Genomic DNA, 24,361 nt, shown 5'->3' with positions numbered 1-24,361 from the left:
AGTCAGGAGGATATTAGATATCACACCATGTACTGACCCGTCAGGAGGATATTACACTATATACTGACCCGTCAGGAGGATATTAGATACCACACTATATACTGACCAGTCAGGAGGATATTACATATCACACCATGTACTGACCCGTCAGGAGGATATTACACTATATACTGACCCGTCAGGAGGATATTAGATACCACACTATATACTGACCAGTCAGGAGGATATTAGATATCACACCATGTACTGACCCGTCAGGAGGATATTACACTATATACTGACCCGTCAGGAGGATATTAGATACCACACTATATACTGACCAGTCAGGAGGATATTACATATCACACCATGTACTGACCCGTCAGGAGGATATTACACTATATACTGACCCGTCAGGAGGATATTAGATACCACACTATATACTGACCAGTCAGGAGGATATTAGATATCACACCATGTACTGACCAGCAGACTGGGAACTTGAAGTGGCCCTGGAAAAAAATAAAAATCCTAAGAGTGGCCCAGTTTTGTGGTCAGGTACAAGTTGACGGAAGGCAGGGCTGACAATACCATATTGCAGCACATTATACCGCCACAACCCTGACAGGCCACGAGGATGACCCAGGCGGCCCCCCGGGCTTCAGCCCACCCTATAAGGGCTATGGCCAATCCACCCCCAGTAGTGCCCTGTCAGGAGGAGATCACAGCCTATAATAACCAGTCACCCTGTCAGTATAATAGACATGCTGTGACATCACATTGATGACCGGCTGCTGTGTACTCAGGGCCAGTTATAACGAGCACTCAAAGAGTAACACCTCCGCATACTCATGTCTCCAGCTTTCACGTGGCTCCTCCTTTACCTCAGTCACCTCACGATTAATAAGCCAATAAAAATCGAGACACGTGACAAGCATAACCAATCATGGCAGAGTCTAACGTTTGAACTCTCTGAACTATTTTGTTTTTCCCGCCTAGATTAGGTTAACGTCTCGGAGGGGGCGGGTCTCGCACAATCCTCCAATCAGCGCAGGACATAGTAGATTGACATTACAATAGGCCACTCAGGGGCGGCCCAGGAGCTCCGCTGAGGTATATAAGGTGAAAGTAGCGGGCGGGTCTTGGCTCACAGTAACTGTTGGGGGAGGGGCGAACGCTGACAATCCAGGAACCGGCGCCAACAAAATAGCATGAGCGAAGTGGAGGTCAGGGGCCCCGACCAGGCCGTAGACCCGGAGCCCACTGAGGAGAAGCAGAAGGCGGCAGGGGCGAGGAATCAAGTGGCGAAGAAAGTGCTGGGTGAGCGGGACAGGGAGCGTGTCACCAGGGGCCCGGGACTGTGCGTGTACTGATACTACCACCAGGGGCCCTGGACTGTGCGTGTACTAATACTACCACCAGGGGCCCTGGACTGTGCGTGTACTAATACTACCACCAGGGGCCCGGGACTGTGCGTGTGTGTACCAATACTACCACCAGGGGCCCTGGACTGTGGTGTACCAATACTACCACCAGGGGCCCTGGACTGTGGTGTACCAATACTACCACCAGGGGCCCTGGACTGTGCGTGTACTAATACTACCACCAGGGGCCCTGGACTGTGGTGTACCAATACTACCACCAGGGGCCCTGGACTGTGCGTGTACTAATACTACCACCAGGGGCCCGGGACTGTGCGTGTACTAATACTACCACCAGGGGCCCGGGACTGTGCGTGTACTGATGCTACCACCAGGGGCCCGGGACTGTGCGTGTACTGATGCTACCACCAGGGGCCCGGGACTGTGCGTGTACTGATGCTACCACCAGGGGCCCTGGACTGTGGTGTACCAATACTACCACCAGGGGCCCTGGACTGTGGTGTACCAATACTACCACCAGGGGCCCTGGACTGTGGTGTACCAATACTACCACCAGGGGCCCTGGACTGTGGTGTACCAATACTACCACCAGGGGCCCTGGACTGTGGTGTACCAATACTACCACCAGGGGCCCTGGACTGTGGTGTACCAATACTACCACCAGGGGCCCGGGACTGTGCGTGTACTGATACCACCAGGGGCCCTGGACTCTGGTGTACCAATACTACCATCAGGGGCCCGGGACTGTGCCTACCATCAGGGGCCCGGGACTGTGCGTGTGTGTACTAATACTACCACCAGGGGCCCGGGACTGTGCGTGTACCAATACCTCCATATACAGGGGTATATATAGCACCATGGACTGTACATGTGTATACTACTACTACCTCCATATACAGGGGTGTATATAGCACCATGGCCTGTACATGTGTATACTACTACTACCTCCATATACAGGGGTATATATAGCACCATGGCCTGTACATGCGTATACTACTACTACCTCCATATACAGGGGTATATATAGCACCATGGCCTGTACATGTGTATACTACTACCTCCATATACAGGGGTATATATAGCACCATGGCCTGTACATGTGTATACTACTACTACCTCCTTATACAGGGGTATATATAGCACCATGGCCTGTACATGTGTATACTACTACTACCTCCATATACAGGGGTGTATATAGCACCATGGCCTGTACATGTGTATACTACTACCTCCATATACAGGGGTAATATATAGCACCATGGACTGTACATGTGTATACTACCTCCATATACAGGGGTATATATAGCACCATGGCCTGTACATGTGTATACTACTACCTGCATATACAGGGGTAATATATAGCACCATGGACTGTACATGTGTATACTACTACTACCTCCATATACAGGGGTGTATATAGCACCATGGCCTGTACATGTGTATACTAATACTACCTCCATATACAGGGGTAATCTATAGCACCATGGACTGTACATGTGTATACTACCTCCATATACAGGGGTATATATAGCACCATGGACTGTACATGTGTATACTACTACCTGCATATACAGGGGTAATCTATAGCACCATGGACTGTACATGTGTATACTACCTCCATATACAGGGGTGTATATAGCACCATGGACTGTACATGTGTATACTACTACCTCCATATACAGGGGTGTATATATAGCACCATGGACTGTACATGTGTATACTACTACTACCTCCATATACAGGGGTGTATATATAGCACCATGGCCTGTACATGTGTATACTACTACCTCCATATACAGGGGTGTATATAGCACCATGGCCTGTACATGTGTATACTACTACCTCCATATACAGGGGTAATCTATAGCACCATGGACTGTACATGTGTATACTACCTCCATATACAGGGGTAATCTATAGCACCATGGACTGTACATGTGTATACTACCTCCATATACAGGGGTGTATATAGCACCATGGACTGTACATGTGTATACTACTACCTCCATATACAGGGGTGTATATATAGCACCATGGACTGTACATGTGTATACTACTACTACCTCCATATACAGGGGTGTATATATAGCACCATGGCCTGTACATGTGTATACTACTACCACCTGCATATACAGGGGTAATATATAGCACCATGGACTGTACATGTGTATACTACTACCTCCATATACAGGGGTATATATAGCACCATGGCCTGTACATGTGTATACTACTACCTCCATATACAGGGGTATATATAGCACCATGGACTGTACATGTGTATACTACTACCTCCATATACAGGGGTGTATATATAGCACCATGGCCTGTACATGTGTATGCTACTACCTCCATATACAGGGGTATATATAGCACCATGGCCTGTACATGTGTATACTACTACTACCTGCATATACAGGGGTAATATATAGCACCATGGACTGTACATGTGTATACTACTACTACCTCCATATACAGGGGTATATATAGCACCATGGACTGTACATGTGTATACTACTACCTCCATATACAGGGGTATATATAGCACCATGGACTGTACATGTGTATACTACTACTACCTCCATATACAGGGGTATATATAGCACCATGGCCTGTACATGTGTATACTACTACCTGCATATACAGGGGTATATATAGCACCATGGACTGTACATGTGTATACTACTACTACCTCCATATACAGGGGTATATATAGCACCATGGACTGTACATGTGTATACTACCTCCATATACAGGGGTATATATAGCACCATGGCCTGTACATGTGTATACTACTACCTGCATATACAGGGGTATATATAGCACCATGGCCTGTACATGTGTATACTACTACCTGCATATACAGGGGTATATATAGCACCATGGACTGTACATGTGTATACTACTACCTCCATATACAGGGGTATATATAGCACCATGGCCTGTACATGTGTATACTACTACTACCTCCATATACAGGGGTATATATAGCACCATGGACTGTACATGTGTATACTACTACCTGCATATACAGGGGTATATATAGCACCATGGCCTGTACATGTGTATACTGCTACTACCTCCATATACAGGGGTATATATAGCACCATGGCCTGTACATGTGTATACTACTACCTCCATATACAGGGGTATATATAGCACCATGGACTGTACATGTGTATACTACTACCTCCATATACAGGGGTGTATATAGCACCATGGCCTGTACATGTGTATACTACTACTACCTGCATATACAGGGGTAATATATAGCACCATGGACTGTACATGTGTATACTACCTCCATATACAGGGGTATATATAGCACCATGGACTGTACATGTGTATACTACTACTACCTCCATATACAGGGGTATATATAGCACCATGGCCTGTACATGTGTATACTACTACTACCTCCATATACAGGGGTATATATAGCACCATGGCCTGTACATGTGTATACTACTACCTCCATATACAGGGGTATATATAGCACCATGGACTGTACATGTGTATACTACTACCTCCATATACAGGGGTATATATAGCACCATGGACTGTACATGCGTATACTACCTCCATATACAGGGGTATATATAGCACCATGGCCTGTACATGTGTATACTACTACCTGCATATACAGGGGTATATATAGCACCATGGCCTGTACATGTGTATACTACTACCTGCATATACAGGGGTATATATAGCACCATGGACTGTACATGTGTATACTACTACCTCCATATACAGGGGTATATATAGCACCATGGCCTGTACATGTGTATACTACTACCTCCATATACAGGGGTGTATATAGCACCATGGCCTGTACATGTGTATACTACTACTACCTGCATATACAGGGGTAATATATAGCACCATGGACTGTACATGTGTATACTACCTCCATATACAGGGGTATATATAGCACCATGGCCTGTACATGTGTATACTACTACTACCACCTCCATATACAGGGGTGTATATAGCACCATGGACTGTACATGTGTATACTACTACTACCTGCATATACAGGGGTATATATAGCACCATGGACTGTACATGTGTATACTACTACTACCTCCATATACAGGGGTATATATAGCACCATGGACTGTACATGTGTATACTACTACCTCCATTATACAGGGGTGTATATAGCACCATGGCCTGTACATGTGTATACTACTACTACCTGCATATACAGGGGTAATATATAGCACCATGGACTGTACATGTGTATACTACCTCCATATACAGGGGTATATATAGCACCATGGACTGTACATGTGTATACTACTACTACCTCCATATACAGGGGTATATATAGCACCATGGCCTGTACATGTGTATACTACTACTACCTCCATATACAGGGGTATATATAGCACCATGGCCTGTACATGTGTATACTACTACCTCCATATACAGGGGTATATATAGCACCATGGACTGTACATGTGTATACTACTACCTCCATATACAGGGGTATATATAGCACCATGGACTGTACATGCGTATACTACCTCCATATACAGGGGTATATATAGCACCATGGCCTGTACATGTGTATACTACTACCTGCATATACAGGGGTATATATAGCACCATGGCCTGTACATGTGTATACTACTACCTGCATATACAGGGGTATATATAGCACCATGGACTGTACATGTGTATACTACTACCTCCATATACAGGGGTATATATAGCACCATGGCCTGTACATGTGTATACTACTACCTCCATATACAGGGGTGTATATAGCACCATGGCCTGTACATGTGTATACTACTACTACCTGCATATACAGGGGTAATATATAGCACCATGGACTGTACATGTGTATACTACCTCCATATACAGGGGTATATATAGCACCATGGCCTGTACATGTGTATACTACTACTACCACCTCCATATACAGGGGTGTATATAGCACCATGGACTGTACATGTGTATACTACTACTACCTGCATATACAGGGGTATATATAGCACCATGGACTGTACATGTGTATACTACTACTACCTCCATATACAGGGGTATATATAGCACCATGGACTGTACATGTGTATACTACTACCTCCATTATACAGGGGTGTATATAGCACCATGGCCTGTACATGTGTATACTACTACTACCTCCATATACAGGGGTATATATAGCACCATGGCCTGTACATGTGTATACTACTACTACCTCCATATACAGGGGTATATATAGCACCATGGCCTGTACATGTCTATACTACTACCTCCATATACAGGGGTTTATATAGCACCATGGCCTGTACATGTGTATACTACTACTACCTCCATATACAAGGGTATATATAGCACCATGGCCTGTACATGTGTATACTACCTCCATATACAGGGGTATATATAGCACCATGGCCTGTACATGTGTATACTACCTCCATATACAGGGGTATATATAGCACCATGGACTGTACATGTGTATACTACTACTACCTCCATATACAGGGGTGTATATAGCACCATGGCCTGTACATGTGTATACTACTACCTCCATATACAGGGGTATATATAGCACCATGGCCTGTACATGTGTATACTACTACTACCTCCATATACAGGGGTGTATATAGCACCATGGCCTGTACATGTGTATACTACTACCTCCATATACAGGGGTATATATAGCACCATGGCCTGTACATGTGTATACTACTACTACTACCTCCATATACAGGGGTGTATATAGCACCATGGCCTGTACATGTGTATACTACTACCTCCATATACAGGGGTATATATAGCACCATGGCCTGTACATGTGTATACTACTACTACCTCCATATACAGGGGTGTATATAGCACCATGGCCTGTACATGTGTATACTACTACTACCTCCATATACAGGGGTGTATATAGCACCATGGCCTGTACATGTGTATACTACTACTACCTGCATATACAGGGGTAATATATAGCACCATGGACTGTACATGTGTATACTACTACCTCCATATACAGGGGTATATATAGCACCATGGCCTGTACATGTGTATACTACTACTACCTGCATATACAGGGGTAATATATAGCACCATGGACTGTACATGTGTATACTACTACCTCCATATACAGGGGTATATATAGCACCATGGCCTGTACATGTGTATACTACTACTACCTGCATATACAGGGGTAATATATAGCACCATGGACTGTACATGTGTATACTACTACCTCCATATACAGGGGTATATATAGCACCATGGCCTGTACATGTGTATACTACCTCCATATACAGGGGTATATATAGCACCATGGCCTGTACATGTGTATACTACTACCTCCATATACAGGGGTATATATAGCACCATGGACTGTACATGTGTATACTACCTCCATTATACAGGGGTGTATATAGCACCATGGCCTGTACATGTGTATACTACTACCTCCATATACAGGGGTATATATAGCACCATGGCCTGTACATGTGTATACTACTACCTCCATATACAGGGGTATATATAGCACCATGGCCTGTACATGTGTATACTGCTACTACCTCCATATACAGGGGTATATATAGCACCATGGACTGTACATGTGTATACTACCTCCATTATACAGGGGTGTATATAGCACCATGGCCTGTACATGTGTATACTACTACTACCTCCATATACAGGGGTGTATATATAGCACCATGGCCTGTACATGTGTATACTACTACTACCTCCATATACAGGGGTATATATATAGCACCATGGCCTGTACATGTGTATACTACTACCTCCATATACAGGGGTATATATAGCAACATGGCCTGTACATGTGCATACTACTACTACCTCCATATACAGGGGTGTATATATAGCACCATGGCCTGTACATGTGTATACTACCTCCATATACAGGGGTATATATAGCACCATGGCCTGTACATGTGTATACTACTACTACTACCTCCATATACAGGGGTGTATATAGCACCATGGCCTGTACATGTGTATACTACTACCTCCATATACAGGGGTATATATAGCACCATGGCCTGTACATGTGTATACTACTACTACCTCCATATACAGGGGTATATATAGCACCATGGCCTGTACATGTGTATACTACTACTATCTCCATATACAGGGGTATATATAGCACCATGGCCTGTACATGTGTATACTACCTCCATATACAGGGGTATATATAGCACCATGGCCTGTACATGTGTATACTACTACTACCTCCATATACAGGGGTGTATATAGCACCATGGCTTGTACATGTGTATACTACTACTACTACCTCCATATACAGGGGTATATATAGCACCATGGCCTGTACATGTGTATACTACTACTACTACCTCCATATACAGGGGTATATATAGCACCATGGCCTGTACATGTGTATACTACTACCTGCATATACAGGGGTATATATAGCACCATGGCCTGTACATGTGTATACTACTACTACCTCCATATACAGGGGTATATATAGCACCATGGCCTGTACATGCGTATACTACTACCTGCATATACAGGGGTAATATATAGCACCATAGCCTGTACATGTGTATACTACTACTACCTCCATATACAGGGGTGTATATAGCACCATGGCCTGTACATGTGTATACTACTACTACCTCCATATACAGGGGTATATATAGCACCATGGCCTGTACATGTGTATACTACTACTACTACCTCCATATACAGGGGTGTATATAGCACCATGGCCTGTACATGTTTATACTACTGCCTCCATATACAGGGGTGTATATAGCACCATGGCCTGTACATGTGTATACTACCTCCATATACAGGGGTATATATAGCACCATGGCCTGTACATGTGTATACTACTACTACCTCCATATACAGGGGTATATATAGCACCATGGCCTGTACATGTGTATACTACTACCTCCATATACAGGGGTTTATATTGCACCATGGCCTGTACATGTGTATACTACTACCTCCATATACAAGGGTATATATAGCACCATGGCCTGTACATGTGTATACTACTACCTCCATATACAGGGGTGTATATAGCACCATGGCCTGTACATGTGTATACTACTACTACCTCCATATACAGGGGTGTATATATAGCACCATAGCCTGTACATGTGTATACTACTACTACCTCCATATACAGGGGTGTATATAGCACCATGGCCTGTACATGTGTATACTAATACTACCTCCATATACAGGGGTATATATATAGCACCATGGCCTGTACATGTGTATACTACTACCTCCATATACAGGGGTATATAGCACCATGGCCTGTACATGTGTATACTACTACTACCTCCATATACAGGGGTTTATATAGCACCATGGCCTGTACATGTGTATACTACTACTACCTCCATATACAGGGGTGTATATATAGCACCATGGCCTGTACATGTGTATACTACCTCCATATACAGGGGTGTATATAGCACCATGGCCTGTACATGTGTATACAACTACTACCTCCATATACAGGGGTATATATAGCACCATGGCCTGTACATGTGTATACTACTACTACCTCCATATACAGGGGTATATATAGCACCATGGCCTGTACATGTGTATACTACTACCTCCATATACAGGGGTGTATATATAGCACCATGGCCTGTACATGTGTATACTACTACTACCTCCTCCATATACAGGGGTATATATAGCACCATGGCCTGTACATGTGTATACTACTACTACTACCTCCATATACAGGGGTATATATAGCACCATGGCCTGTACATGTGTATACTACTGCAGTGTCATTGCCATTGAGTACTTTCCTGTAGCCTCCACGACGCCGTACCCTCCCTTTCTGTAGTAAGTGTGTACTGATTTTCTAACTCCTATGTGTATTTGTGTAAGCAGGTAGAGGAGGCGTCTTTAACTGCTTCATGTCCTCGGGAGCGTCCTCCTAGCAGTGCCCTTGTGGAGGCTGCCGGAAATCCAGTTACCAGTAAGGGTCCATTCACACGTCCGTAGTGTATTGCGGATCCGCAGTTCACCCGGCCGGCACTCCCATAGAACCGCCTGTTGTCTGCATTTGCGGACAACAATAGGAAGGGCAGAAGTGTAAAGTAATGCTGCTCCCAAAATAGAATGGGAGCGCATTCACACTTGAAGGTGCCACTCCCTCAGGTTTAGCGTAGGACCTGCCTGACCTGAAACCACCTTGGCGCTTGGTAGGCGGGTGCAGATGTGTTTTGATCAAAATATATTGGCTAAGTGTCAGGATTTATCATAACAGAGTGAGGACTTTGTCCATATATAATGCTTGCATCTACTTTACTAAGTGCATTATTATAATATGGCCAGGGACATCCGCACATTTATATATCATACCGTGCAGGATGTTTCTGACCAAATGTAAGGGGTTAACATTTCACTTCCTTCATCGGCAGTGGCTCCATTTCTCCGTTTCACTGAGGGTCACATGACTGTTAGTGTTCTCTCCCTGCTGATGTCTTGTGCAGGTTGCTGCTAGCCACGCCCCCTGCACTGACTGCTGCTCCCTGCCCTGTGTCTCCCTCCCGTTGGATTCTTCAGGAAAATGTAACCACTTGTACCATCGGCAGCACAGGCTCAGGGCTGGAGGCTTTGCTGAGCAGCTGCAGGCAGTGAAGACAAATGCTGGGCTCAGGATCTTCACTCCTCATCCTGCAGGCAGAGAGCTGACAGACTGGAGGAGTTCTGCAGAGCATTACATAAGAACAGGTAGGGGGAAGATCCTGTGTGTATCGGCAGTGTCTTTGTACAGCTGGTACTTTTAGTCCTACCCATAACATGCTGCTTAGTATCTCAGCCAATAGCAGACATCGGGGACACGCCTCCCTAGTGTGACATGTGATGCTAGGGAGGCTTGTTCCTGTCCTGGGCAGCTATTGCCCGCCTGGCTCCCATCTTTGCTCCAAAGCCTGAGATTCCAGGATAAAGCGGCCCCCTCTCATCAGCTGGCTATGATCTCTGCCAGCCTGGAGGAGGGGATGTGCTGGGACTGAGATGCTGCTCTCTGTAGAACTGTCTGACCCCTGGGGGAGGGTAACATGGACTTCTGTGCATGTCATCAATCCCCTACTCATCCATACTTGCTCCCTGGAGGTCACATATGAGGGATCTTTAATTTCTAGAGAAGGAGTGAGATGGTCGACTGCTCATTTTGTTGATTCTGCTTCTAGTTAGACCGTGTATTGACCCCACAGTGCAGACATTCACCAGCCTCTGGATCACAGCATCAAGTCGCACTAAACAGTTTCCCTTTTTATGCTGCCCTCCTGTCTTTAGCCCAATTTTAGAGTAAAATCTGCAGAGTGCTTCTCTAGTGATGGCGGTTACGCCCTGCGGTAATGGCCACAATCACTGGACAGCTGACCGTCATTTAACTCAAACTGATGACCGTGTCGTCACATAGATCCCCTAAGCCTGGTGAGACCCTCTACGGGTCCACTTGGGGATGTCCATGTTGGTCACCCTTCCAGTTCTGTTTGGCGAGAGTCCATCAGCATTCGCATTGCGTTTCCCAGGCCGGTCTTAGATTGTTAAAGGATAACTGTCACATTTAGACCCGAATTTCAATTTTCTTTTATGTAGTTACTAATTACATGATATTCCAGAATCAGTTACTATTAGACTGACTTACCCCATATTTACTAAGATTCAGCCCTTAGCAACCAGTCTGCAGAAAACTGCAATCTCACTGTTCAGTAAAGATGGCCGCCACTGCCCTCACCCTGAGGCTAATCCCGCCTGCCCTCACTAGCCAGTAACAATAGCCCCCCAAAAGTGTCAGTAACCAGAGCCCTCCCCCTAAAGGGTTAATCTCCTGCAGCAAAGAGGGGTCCTCTTACCACATTTTGCCCTCATTTATACACTGAGCAGACGGCAGATCTCCCTTCCCTGGTCTGCCTTCTCCAGCTCTGCTGAGCGAGGGAGCGTCTGCCAAGCGCAGGGACAGGGAGAAGTGCACACAGCCCAGGCCCTGTTATCAGCTGCTGGGGAGGACCTGGCTTTAGTCATTTACTTGCAGTCCCTGGCTGTCAGTAATCTGACCCTGCACGATGCTGCGTGCTCCGTCCTTCATCAGATAGACGGACCATGCCTAGCAACCCTATTGTAAGCACAGGTAAAAGTAGGCAGTACAGGGGGCAAAACTGTGGAATTAAGGGGTAATTGAATACACAGTGAAATAGGGCCACCAAAGAGATATTAATCACCACAATCCAATACTCAAAAAAAAAAAAAAAAAACGTTATCCTTTAAAGTGAGCGGCTGTAGGGACAGGCTCCACTGCAACAGCCGTCCATGTGCCCCAGACACCCGGTTCAACCAAACAAGGGGATCTCCAAAATCCTGTAGTCACTAGGAAGGAGGCTAGCCCTCAGGCTTCTCCAGCAGCCCCAGTGACGGTTCAGTCTGTCACAGGGCAAAGCTGGAGCTATCAAAGTTAGTTGTTGAACTCTCAATGTTCTCAGCACCGCAGGGATTAATGGTAAAGGTGGGAACACATACCCCAGGTCCATACCCCAATCCTGGGAAAGCTCATCCGCTCCTACTGGAGAGTAGAAATAATCCACTTGAGAATTCTCCCTTGATGCAAACAGGTCCATTTGTACATTGCCCCACTGGAGACCAGTCAGTTGGGATACTTCTTTGAGCATCCACTCTCCCGTGTCGAATTTGTGCCGACTCAAGAAATCTGCTGTTGTGTTGTATACTCCTAATTTGGTTGAATAGCTGAAATGAATAGGATGTTCTCTTCCGTCCATGTAAATATTTGGTCCGCTAGACCCTGAAGAAGATGGCTTCTTGTTCCTCCCTGACATTTGAGATAGCAGACCGTGGTCATGTTGTCCGCAAGTATCTTGAGGTGTTGGTTCTGCAATAAATGCCCTGCTGCCTTGACAGTTTCCAGGACTGCTTTCAGTTCTTTGAAACTTTAGGATTTTTAGATTGTCCCGCATGGGCTATCTATCCTGAAAAAAGGATCCCTGCAAGTGGGCGCCCCAACCTTTCTGACTTGCGTCCATGGTGATCACCGAAGCTGGAGACATATTCCAGGGAGACCCCTTCTGCGGGTCTCCCGGATCCAACCACCAGGTTAGGGAGTTCCTTACATCCTCTGGAAGGATCCTCTTGGAATTCAGTTCAATGGGAACGGTGGTCTCTGTCTCATCTTGATAATACGGTCTCCTGTAAGGCCCTTGAATGGAATTGTGCCCATTGGACTGCAAGATGTCATTAATCCCAAGTATCTGCATGGATTCCCTTAAGGTACATCTTCCCTTTCTTCTGAAGGAGTCGCTCCTTTCTCTTTTTTTATTTTATTTATTTGTTCTTGGGAGCTATGTCTCCAACCATGACTTGCGCCAAAGAGCCCGCCTTGCCGTAATCGTTAATGTCTTGTTTCGTGCCGAAACCCGTATAGACTCCACCGAAGCATCTGCCATCTGGCCATTTTCAGTAGTGGTATTGACTCCAATATCTCCTCTAGAAGTGTTCACTTTAAGATGATTTTCTTGTTGATCCAGCCCAGAGATTCAATGCTCTGGCTACTGACTTGGGAGCGATATCTGGGTTTATAGACACCGCCGAGGATTCCGCCGCTTTCTTCAATAGTCCATCTCTTCTGATCCTTCATCTGAGATGAGTCTTCAAAGGAAATCGTGTTTGTTTTGTCTACCTTGGCTACTTGAATGTCAACCCTAGGGATCTCTTCCCACAATTGTCTCCTCCGTATTAAACAGATGTCTGCACAGTAAATGGTTTATTTTCCGTGTCCTCCCACTCTTTTTTTAATCTTTTAAATTTTGATTTTACTTGGAAGAGCTTTTTCGCTCTTGGGCCCCTGAACATCTCATCTTGAATGGTCCGGGCCTGTTCCTCATCTTCCACGGCCATAGTCGGTCTTACTGTGGTTAGAAGAGGCTTTAGATCCTCACAGGAGAAGAGGTATTTCTTTGATTCCTCCCTAAAGGAGGAAGGGAAATGCCAGTCATCTTCCTCCAACTCTCCCTCTGAATAATTTAAGCCTTGATCTTCTTAAGTCTGAACCCATTTGAACCATGGGTCTTTTGGAGGGTGGCGGAGAGGGGGATGGAACCAGATTAGACAGACTCCTGAACCTCCTCTTATCATAACTCAAGTCTGATGAAAAAGAATGCTGCTCCTCTAAGAATTTTTGTAAGACAGTAAGGGCACAATGGTTTCTTGTAAGACTTCAGTAGTCTTTATGAACAGGTTGCACACTTTCTAGCTGCCTTTTTGATTCCATGTGGGACTTATGTCCTATCCTAACATCAGATTCCTATAGTCCATACCCGGACAGACAGGACAGCGAAATAGTAACTTGCATAACCCTGTGCAGGGGATCTGTACTCGCTTCCTGCTTCACAGATACCTGGACCTCCATGATGAACAGACTGAACGCTGATCAGCTGTCACCATATAAATGGACTTTCCCCTTTAGGTCTGCCGCTGCTCCTCCTCTTCCCGAGGGGCTCATTACATATGGAGAGTCGACCCCTAAAGCAAGGCCTCCTGCATCTTCCTGTGCACACGCCCAAACTTCCAGCCACATGATCTGCCCGACTTCCAACATCGCACGCGCGCCCTGAGGAGCCGCAGCGGAGCCCAGAGCTCCCTCAGGAGAAGCGACATCGGTTACTTCCAAGGAGATGCTGTCGGAGTTTGGATTGGGGCCAGCCACCATCCTCCCTACAGGCATCAGGGAAAGCTATGGGACCCCTTCCTAGTGGAGTGCTATATGGAAATTTAGAAACCGCGCTGCTTGAGACTATATCATCCGGTTCACAGGTGAATGAAACCGGGCACCAGCCTCTATCCTCCTCACCCAAAGGATTTGATCCTCCACAGACCACCTCCTCTGCAGGGTTAAGAAAATTGGCAAATAGTGAAGCACCCTCTTAAAAGTTGGTTTAAAAGGTTTTATTCTACTCACAAGCGATAGTAGACAAAAGGCATATAACAAAAGGTAAAAACCGTAACGTTCCTGCCCACCCGGGTTTCGCTCTCTGGCTTCCTCAGGGGCGACAACCTGAGGAAGCCGTTGTCGCCCCTGAGGAAGCCAGAGAGCGAAACCCGGGTGGGCAGGAACGTTACGGTTTTTACCTTTTTGTTATATGCCTTTTGTGAGTAGAATAAAACCTTTTAAACCAATTTTTAAGAGGGTGCTTCACTATTTGCCAATTTTCTTAACCCTGCAGAGGAGGTGGTCTGTGGAGGATCAAATCCTTTGGGTGAGGAGGATAGAGGCTGGTGCCCGGTTTCATTCACCTGTGAACCGGATGATATAGTCTCAAGCAGCGCGGTTTCTAAATTTCCATTACTCGATTATCCAGTGTGAACTACCTACCACACTACATCGGAACCAGCAGCGCAAGTAACTGTCCGTGTTGGGACACAGGACTGACTTTTTTATATTTTATTTCTAGTGGAGTGCTAGCCTAGGCCACCAGAGGAGTGAGAGGAGAGGCATAACCCCCCCAACTCAGCCTTTACCTTTCCTCTTCATCCCTAAGCAGAGACCTCTCGGCTTCCATATCCCTGGAGATTGGGGAGGGGCCTTTGAATCTCTTGCTGCTTGTCCCTGCAGAGATCAGTAGGACATCCTCCAGTGGTGGTGTCATGGAGGGATGTCCTGGAAAATCCACTTAAAAAATGCACCAAATACCAAAACCACTTAAATGCACTAAAGCCATAATGGTGTGGACCTGTGAGCGCTCTCGTGCAGGTGGTGGCTGCTGTGTTCCTGTGGTTTCTGCACTACACCATGTGGTAGGAGTGTATGTGCCCTGTATACACTTACAGCTTTTTACAGACCTTTACATAAGGCAGGTAGGTGACCTGGGTGCGTTTGCCTTGGCCCTCATTGGTGGTGGACACTTGGATGGGAGTTTCAACGTTGGCGGGCATTGCCTGTGTTTACTAGTTGGTTGCTTTCCATCTTGTAACCAGACTTGGTCTTCCTGGAGTTTTGAGGTTTTGGGTCGAGGTGATTTAAGAACTTTTATAAATTGCCTAAATATGTCTGAAGTGTGGTGTGCCGGCTCAGCATTCAGGAAATATACAATGACTGTCATTTAGGGTTTTTACATGTCTGGGCCACCAGAGATGCACCATATCCCAACGCCGCTGGCAGAGGTGGTCTTGGAATTTGCCCTTCAGCCCCTCTCAAGGATCTCAGCTGATTATCACCCAATTATAGTGAACCCCATTGCAGAGAAGCTTCTCAGACCAAAATACTTCAATTAAGTCACAGCCGCGCCATAATGTCTCAACCACCTTTAAACATGCCCTTTACAGTCCATTGAGAATTCAGGGCTCTAATAGGAGTACATCGGGACGCCTCGCTGCAGAGGCCCGTCATTGGCTTCAGCTGCCCATGTGACTTTGTTCACTGTCCAACAGGAGGTCAAGAGGCCTGCAACTGGGCACCAACTCAAAGCTGAGGGGATCCTGGACAGCCCTTTAATACCCCTTCCAGGCGGTGGGTTATCTGCTGATCCAGCACTGGTCAGGAGATGATGTATTGTAAGCTGATGATCTGATTGACAGGGCCCTAATGTGGTGACTGGGTCATCTCTCCAGAGTGGCCAGTCTTGTGGGGGCTTCTATGGACCACTAGGTACCAATGCATACGAGAACTGGTGTACATGTGACAAGGTCATGGGTGCCCAAAGGCTCATGTGTGGGAGGTGAAGGGCAGCCAGTCTGGTCCAGTCCCACTGAGGAGCTACTGTAGAGCAAACTGCTGACAACATTACTACTGGCCATGATGGAAAGGTGTCAGGCACCACAGGATATCACAGCTTGCTATGTATGGCCCACGGATGGTCAGAGCACACGTGACCAGGTGCACTATGGGTACAGCTGGTCTGATGAATCACATTACATCATGTGGATGGTGAGGTGTGTACATCACTTACCTGAGAAGAGATGGCACCAGGTGCACTATGGGTACAGCTGGTCTGATGAATCACATTACATCATGTGGATGGCCGGGTGTGTACATCACTTACCTGAGAAGAGATGGCACCAGGTGCACTATGGGTACAGCTGGTCTGATGGATCACATTACATCATGTGGATGGCCGGGTGTGTGCGTCACTTACCTGAGAAGAGATGGCACCAGGTGCACTATGGGTACAGCTGGTCTGATGAATCACATTACATCATGTGGATGGTGAGGTGTGTACATAACTTACCTGAGAAGAGATGGCACCAGGTGCACTATGGGTACAGCTGGTCTGATCACATTACATCATGTGGATGGCCGGGTGTGTACATCACTTACCTGAGAAGAGATGGCACCAGGTGCACTATGGGTACAGCTGGTCTGAGGAATCACATTACATCATGTGGATGGCCGGGTGTGTACATCACTTACCTGAGAAGAGATGGCACCAGGTGCACTATGGGTACAGCTGGTCTGATGAATCACATTACATCATGTGGATGGCCGGGTGTGTACATCACTTACCTGAGAAGAGATGGCACCAGGTGCACTATGGGTACAGCTGGTCTGATGAATCACATTACATCATGTGGATGGCTGGGTGTGTACATCACTTACCTGAGAAGAGATGGCACCAGGTGCACTATGGGTACAGCTGGTCTGATGAATCACATTACATCATGTGGATGGCCGGGTGTGTACATCACTTACCTGAGAAGAGATGGCACCAGGTGCACTATGGGTACAGCTGGTCTGATGAATCACATTACATCATGTGGATGGCCGGGTGTGTGCATCACTTACCTGAGAAGAGATGGCACCAGGTGCACTATGGGTACAGCTGGTCTGATGAATCACATTACATCATGTGGATGGCCGGGTGTGTACATCACTTACCTGAGAAGAGATGGCACCAGGTGCACTATGGGTACAGCTGGTCTGAGGAATCACATTACATCATGTGGATGGCTGGGTGTGTACATCACTTACCTGAGAAGAGATGGCACCAGGTGCACTATGGGTACAGCTGGTCTGATGGATCACATTACATCATGTGGATGGCTGGGTGTGTACATCACTTACCTGAGAAGAGATGGCACCAGGTGCACTATGGGTACAGCTGGTCTGATGGATCACATTACATCATGTGGATGGCCGGGTGTGTGCGTCACTTACCTGAGAAGAGATGGCACCAGGTGCACTATGGGTACAGCTGGTCTGATGAATCACATTACATCATGTGGATGGTGAGGTGTGTACATCACTTACCTGAGAAGAGATGGCACCAGGTGCACTATGGGTACAGCTGGTCTGATGAATCACATTACATCATGTGGATGGCCGGGTGTGTACATAACTTACCTGAGAAGAGATGGCACCAGGTGCACTATGGGTACAGCTGGTCTGATCACATTACATCATGTGGATGGCCGGGTGTGTACATCACTTACCTGAGAAGAGATGGCACCAGGTGCACTATGGGTACAGCTGCCCTGATGAATCACATTACATCATGTGGATGGCCGGGTGTGTACATCACTTACCTGAGAAGAGATGGCACCAGGTGCACTATGGGTACAGCTGGTCTGATGAATCACATTACATCATGTGGATGGCCGGGTGTGTACATAACTTACCTGAGAAGAGATGGCACCAGGTGCACTATGGGTACAGCTGGTCTGATGAATCACATTACATCATGTGGATGGCCGGGTGTGTACATCACTTACCTGAGAAGAGATGGCACCAGGTGCACTATGGGTACAGCTGGTCTGATGAATCACATTATATCATGTGGATAGCCGGGTGTGTACATCACTTACCTGAGAAGAGATGGCACCAGGTGCACTATGGGTACAGCTGGTCTGAGGAATCACATTACATCATGTGGATGGCCGGGTGTGTACATCACTTACCTGAGAAGAGATGGCACCAGGTGCACTATGGGTACAGCTGGTCTGATGAATCACATTACATCATGTGGATGGCCGGGTGTGTGCATCACTTACCTGAGAAGAGATGGCACCAGGTGCACTATGGGTTCAGCTGGTCTGATGAATCACATTACATCATGTGGATGGCCGGGTGTGTACATCACTTACCTGAGAAGAGATGGCACCAGGTGCACTATGGGTACAGCTGGTCTGATGGATCACATTACATCATGTGGATGGCCGGGTGTGTACATCACTTACCTGAGAAGAGATGGCACCAGGTGCACTATGGGTACAGCTGGTCTGATGAATCACATTACATCATGTGGATGGCCGGGTGTGTACATAACTTACCTGAGAAGAGATGGCACCAGGTGCACTATGGGTACAGCTGGTCTGATGGATCACATTACATCATGTGGATGGCCGGGTGTGTACATCACTTACCTGAGAAGAGATGGCACCAGGTGCACTATGGGTACAGCTGGTCTGATGAATCACATTACATCATGTGGATGGCCGGGTGTGTACATCACTTACCTGAGAAGAGATGGCACCAGGTGCACTATGGGTACAGCTGGTCTGAATCACATTACATCATGTGGATGGCTGGGTGTGTACATCACTTACCTGAGAAGAGATGGCACCAGGTGCACTATGGGTACAGCTGGTCTGATGAATCACATTACATCATGTGGATGGCCGGGTGTGTGCATCACTTACCTGAGAAGAGATGGCACCAGGTGCACTATGAGGAGGTGGGCTGGTCTGATGAATCGCATTACATCATGTGGATGGCCGGGTATGTACATCACTTACCTGGAGAAGAGATGGCACCAGGTGCACTATGGGTACAGCTGGTCTGATGGATCACATTACATCATGTGGATGGCCGGGTGTGTGCGTCACTTACCTGAGAAGAGATGGCACCAGGTGCACTATGGGTACAGCTGGTCTGATGAATCACATTACATCATGTGGATGGCCGGGTGTGTACATCACTTACCTGAGAAGAGATGGCACCAGGTGCACTATGGGTACAGCTGGTCTGAGGAATCACATTACATCATGTGGATAGCCGGGTGTGTACATCACTTACCTGAGAAGAGATGGCACCAGGTGCACTATGGGTACAGCTGGTCTGAGGAATCACATTACATCATGTGGACGGCCGGGTGTGTACATCACTTACCTGAGAAGAGATGGCACCAGGTGCACTATGGGTACAGCTGGTCTGATGAATCACATTACATCATGTGGATGGCCGGGTGTGTACATCACTTACCTGAGAAGAGATGGCACCAGGTGCACTATGGGTACAGCTGGTCTGATGAATCACATTACATCATGTGGATGGCCGGGTGTGTACATCACTTACCTGAGAAGAGATGGCACCAGGTGCACTATGGGTACAGCTGGTCTGATGGATCACATTACATCATGTGGATGGCCGGGTGTGTACATCACTTACCTGAGAAGAGATGGCACCAGGTGCACTATGGGTACAGCTGGTCTGATGAATCACATTACATCATGTGGATGGCCGGGTGTGTACATCACTTACCTGAGAAGAGATGGCACCAGGTGCACTATGGGTCCAGCTGGTCTGATGAATCCCATTACATCATGTGGATGGCTGGGCGTGTAAATCACTTACCTGAGAACAGGTACAGCTGGTGGAGGCGGTGTGATGCTCTGGGCTTCCCTGGCATCATGTGAACGGACACCTACCTAACCACTGTACACACATTGGTGCCCTCTTTCAGCAGGGTAAGGCCTGGCTACACTGGGGAGCATGACAGATGAAGGTGATGTCTCCAGGTCCCAGATCTCATCCCCTCGTCATCTGTAGGATGCATGTAGGTCACAACGTACAGGACCTGCTGCTAATGTGACGGATACCGCAGGACTCCTCCGGTGTTGTGGAGTCCATGATATGGAGGGGAGATGGTAGAATATACCACATACCTCCAGGTGTAGTTGCTGTATACGGTATACATTCCTGCTGTTCTTGGTAACGGATATGGTGCATATCCATGTACAGAAGCTGCATGTATCGGTGTATAGGGAGTATATATGCGTGTATATACATGTATAGTAGCTATCTACAAGGGGATATGTGATATACACGTGTACAGTAGTTGTATACGGGAAGGTGTGGTATAAATGTGTACTAGCTGTATACAGGGAGGTGTGTGGTATACATGTGAACTAGCTGTATACGGGGAGGTGTGTGGTATACATGTGTACTAGCTGTATACGGGGAGGTGTGGTATACATGTGTACTATCTGTATACGGGGAGGTGTGTGGTATACATGTGTACTAGCTGTATACGGGGAGGTGTGTGGTATAAATGTGTACTAGTTGTATACGTGGAGGTGTGTGGTATACATGTACAGTAGTTGTATACGGGGAGGTGTATACACGTGTACAGTAGTTGTATACGGGGAGGTGTGTGGTATACATGTGTACTAGCTGTATACAGGGAGGTGTGTGGTATACATGTACAGTAGTTGTATACGGGGAGGTGTGTGGTATACATGTGTACAGTAGTTGTATACGGGGAGGTGTGTGGTATACATGTGTACAGTAGTTGTATACGGGGAGGTGTGTGGTACACGTGTACAGTAGTTGTATACGGGGATGTGTGTGGTACATGTGTACAGTAGTTGTATACGGGGAGGTGTGTGGTACACGTGTACAGTAGTTGTATACGTGGAGGGGGTGGTATACATGTGTAGTAGCTGTATACGGGGAGGTGTGTGGTACACGTGTACAGTAGTTGTATACGGGGAGGTGTGTGGTACACGTGTACAGTAGTTGTATACGGGGAGGTGTGTGGTACACGTGTACAGTAGTTGTATACGGGGAGGTGTGTGGTATAAATGTGTAGTAGCTGTATACGGGGAGGTGTGTGGTATACATGTGTAGTAGCTGTATACGGGGAGGTGTGTGGTACACGTGTACAGTAGTTGTATACGGGGAGGTGTGTGGTACACGTGTACAGTAGTTGTATACGGGGAGGTGTGTGGTACACGTGTACAGTAGTTGTATACGTGGAGGGGGTGGTATAAATGTGTACTAGCTGTATACAGGGAGGTGTGTGGTATACATGTGAACTAGCTGTATACGGGGAGGTGTGTGGTATACATGTGTACTAGCTGTATACGGGGAGGTGTGTGGTATACATGTACAGTAGTTGTATACGTGGAGGGGGTGGTATACATGTGTACTAGCTGTATACGGGGAGGTGTGTGGTACACGTGTACAGTAGTTGTATACGTGGAGGGGGTGGTATACATGTGTACAGTAGTATACGGGGAGGTGTGTGGTATAAATGTGTACTAGTTGTATACGTGGAGGTGTGTGGTATACATGTACAGTAGTTGTATACGGGGAGGTGTATACACGTGTACAGTAGTTGTATACGGGGAGGTGTGTGGTATACATGTGTACTAGCTGTATACAGGGAGGTGTGTGGTATACATGTGTACAGTAGTTGTATACGGGGAGGTGTGTGGTACACGTGTACAGTAGTTGTATACGGGGAGGTGTGTGGTATACATGTGTACTAGCTGTATACAGGGAGGTGTGTGGTATACATGTGTACAGTAGTTGTATACGGGGATGTGTGTGGTACACGTGTACAGTAGTTGTATACGGGGAGGTGTGTGGTATACATGTGTACAGTAGTTGTATACGGGGAGGTGTGTGGTATACATGTGTACAGTAGTTGTATACGGGGAGGTGTGTGGTATACATGTGTACAGTAGTTGTATACGGGGATGTGTGTGGTACACGTGTACAGTAGTTGTATACGGGGATGTGTGTGGTACATGTGTACAGTAGTTGTATACGGGGAGGTGTGTGGTATACATGTGTACAGTAGTTGTATACGGGGATGTGTGTGGTACACGTGTACAGTAGTTGTATACGGGGAGGTGTGTGGTACACGTGTACAGTAGTTGTATACGTGGAGGGGGTGGTATAAATGTGTAGTAGCTGTATACGGGGAGGTGTGTGGTATACATGTGTAGTAGCTGTATACGGGGAGGTGTGTGGTACACGTGTACAGTAGTTGTATACGGGGAGGTGTGTGGTACACGTGTACAGTAGTTGTATACGTGGAGGGGGTGGTATAAATGTGTAGTAGCTGTATATGGGGAGGTGTGTGGTACATGTGTACAGTAGTTGTATACGGGGAGGTGTGTGGTACACGTGTACAGTAGTTGTATACGTGGAGGGGGTGGTATACATGTGTACTAGCTGTATACGGGGAGGTGTGTGGTACACGTGTACAGTAGTTGTATACGTGGAGGGGGTGGTATACATGTGTAGTAGCTGTATACGGGGAGGTGTGTGGTACACGTGTACAGTAGTTGTATACGTGGAGGGGGTGGTATACATGTGTAGTAGCTGTATACGGGGAGGTGTGTGGTACACGTGTACAGTAGTTGTATACGTGGAGGGGTTGGTATACATGTGTACTAGCTGTATACGGGGAGGTGTGTGGTACACGTGTACAGTAGTTGTATACGTGGAGGGGGTGGTATACATGTGTACTAGCTGTATACGGGGAGGTGTGTGGTACACGTGTACAGTAGTTGTATACGTGGAGGGGGTGTGGTACACGTGTACAGTAGTTGTATACGTGGAGGGGGTGGTATACATGTGTACTAGTTGTATACGGGGAGGTGTGTGGTACACGTGTACAGTAGTTGTATACGTGGAGGGGGTGGTATACATGTGTACTAGTTGTATACGGGGAGGTGTGTGGTACACGTCTACAGTAGTATACATGTGTAGTAGCTGTATATAGGGAGGTCTGTAGGTCCCTCTGTCATGCATATGGCTGACGTCTGCTGTCACCTTCTTTCTCTTCCGCAGCCACCCAGGTACAGGGGACGGTGAAGTGGTTTAACGTCCGCAATGGATACGGCTTCATCAACCGGTAAGTGGGTGTAGCGGGCAGGTGACGTGTGTAGACGCGGCATCATGGCTGGTAATAATGACTGTACTTATCTTCACAGGAACGACACTAAAGACGACGTGTTTGTGCACCAGGTAA

The 24,361-nt window shown here is 46.8% G+C and overlaps 1 protein-coding gene across 1 annotated transcript in view; it reads left to right on the top strand.

The window, feature by feature from the left end:
• The first annotated feature begins 1,152 nt into the window (after positions 1-1,152).
• YBX2 (Y-box binding protein 2) overlaps positions 1,153-24,361 on the top strand; it is a 51,772-nt gene continuing 28,563 nt past the window's right edge. Inside the window, exons 1-3 of the mRNA XM_040415430.1 lie at positions 1,153-1,299; positions 24,181-24,244; positions 24,324-24,357. Of these exons, the coding sequence (XP_040271364.1) occupies positions 1,191-1,299; positions 24,181-24,244; positions 24,324-24,357 (207 nt within the window). The 5' untranslated portion in view covers positions 1,153-1,190. The remainder of the gene's footprint in view (positions 1,300-24,180; positions 24,245-24,323; positions 24,358-24,361) is intronic.

The sequence above is a fragment of the Bufo bufo genome, chromosome 1 (genome assembly GCF_905171765.1).
Source record: "Bufo bufo chromosome 1, aBufBuf1.1, whole genome shotgun sequence".
Lineage (NCBI taxonomy): Eukaryota > Metazoa > Chordata > Amphibia > Anura > Bufonidae > Bufo > Bufo bufo.
The sequence above is the reverse complement of the archived record's forward strand: the minus strand, read 5'-3'. Positions and strand labels throughout refer to the sequence as shown.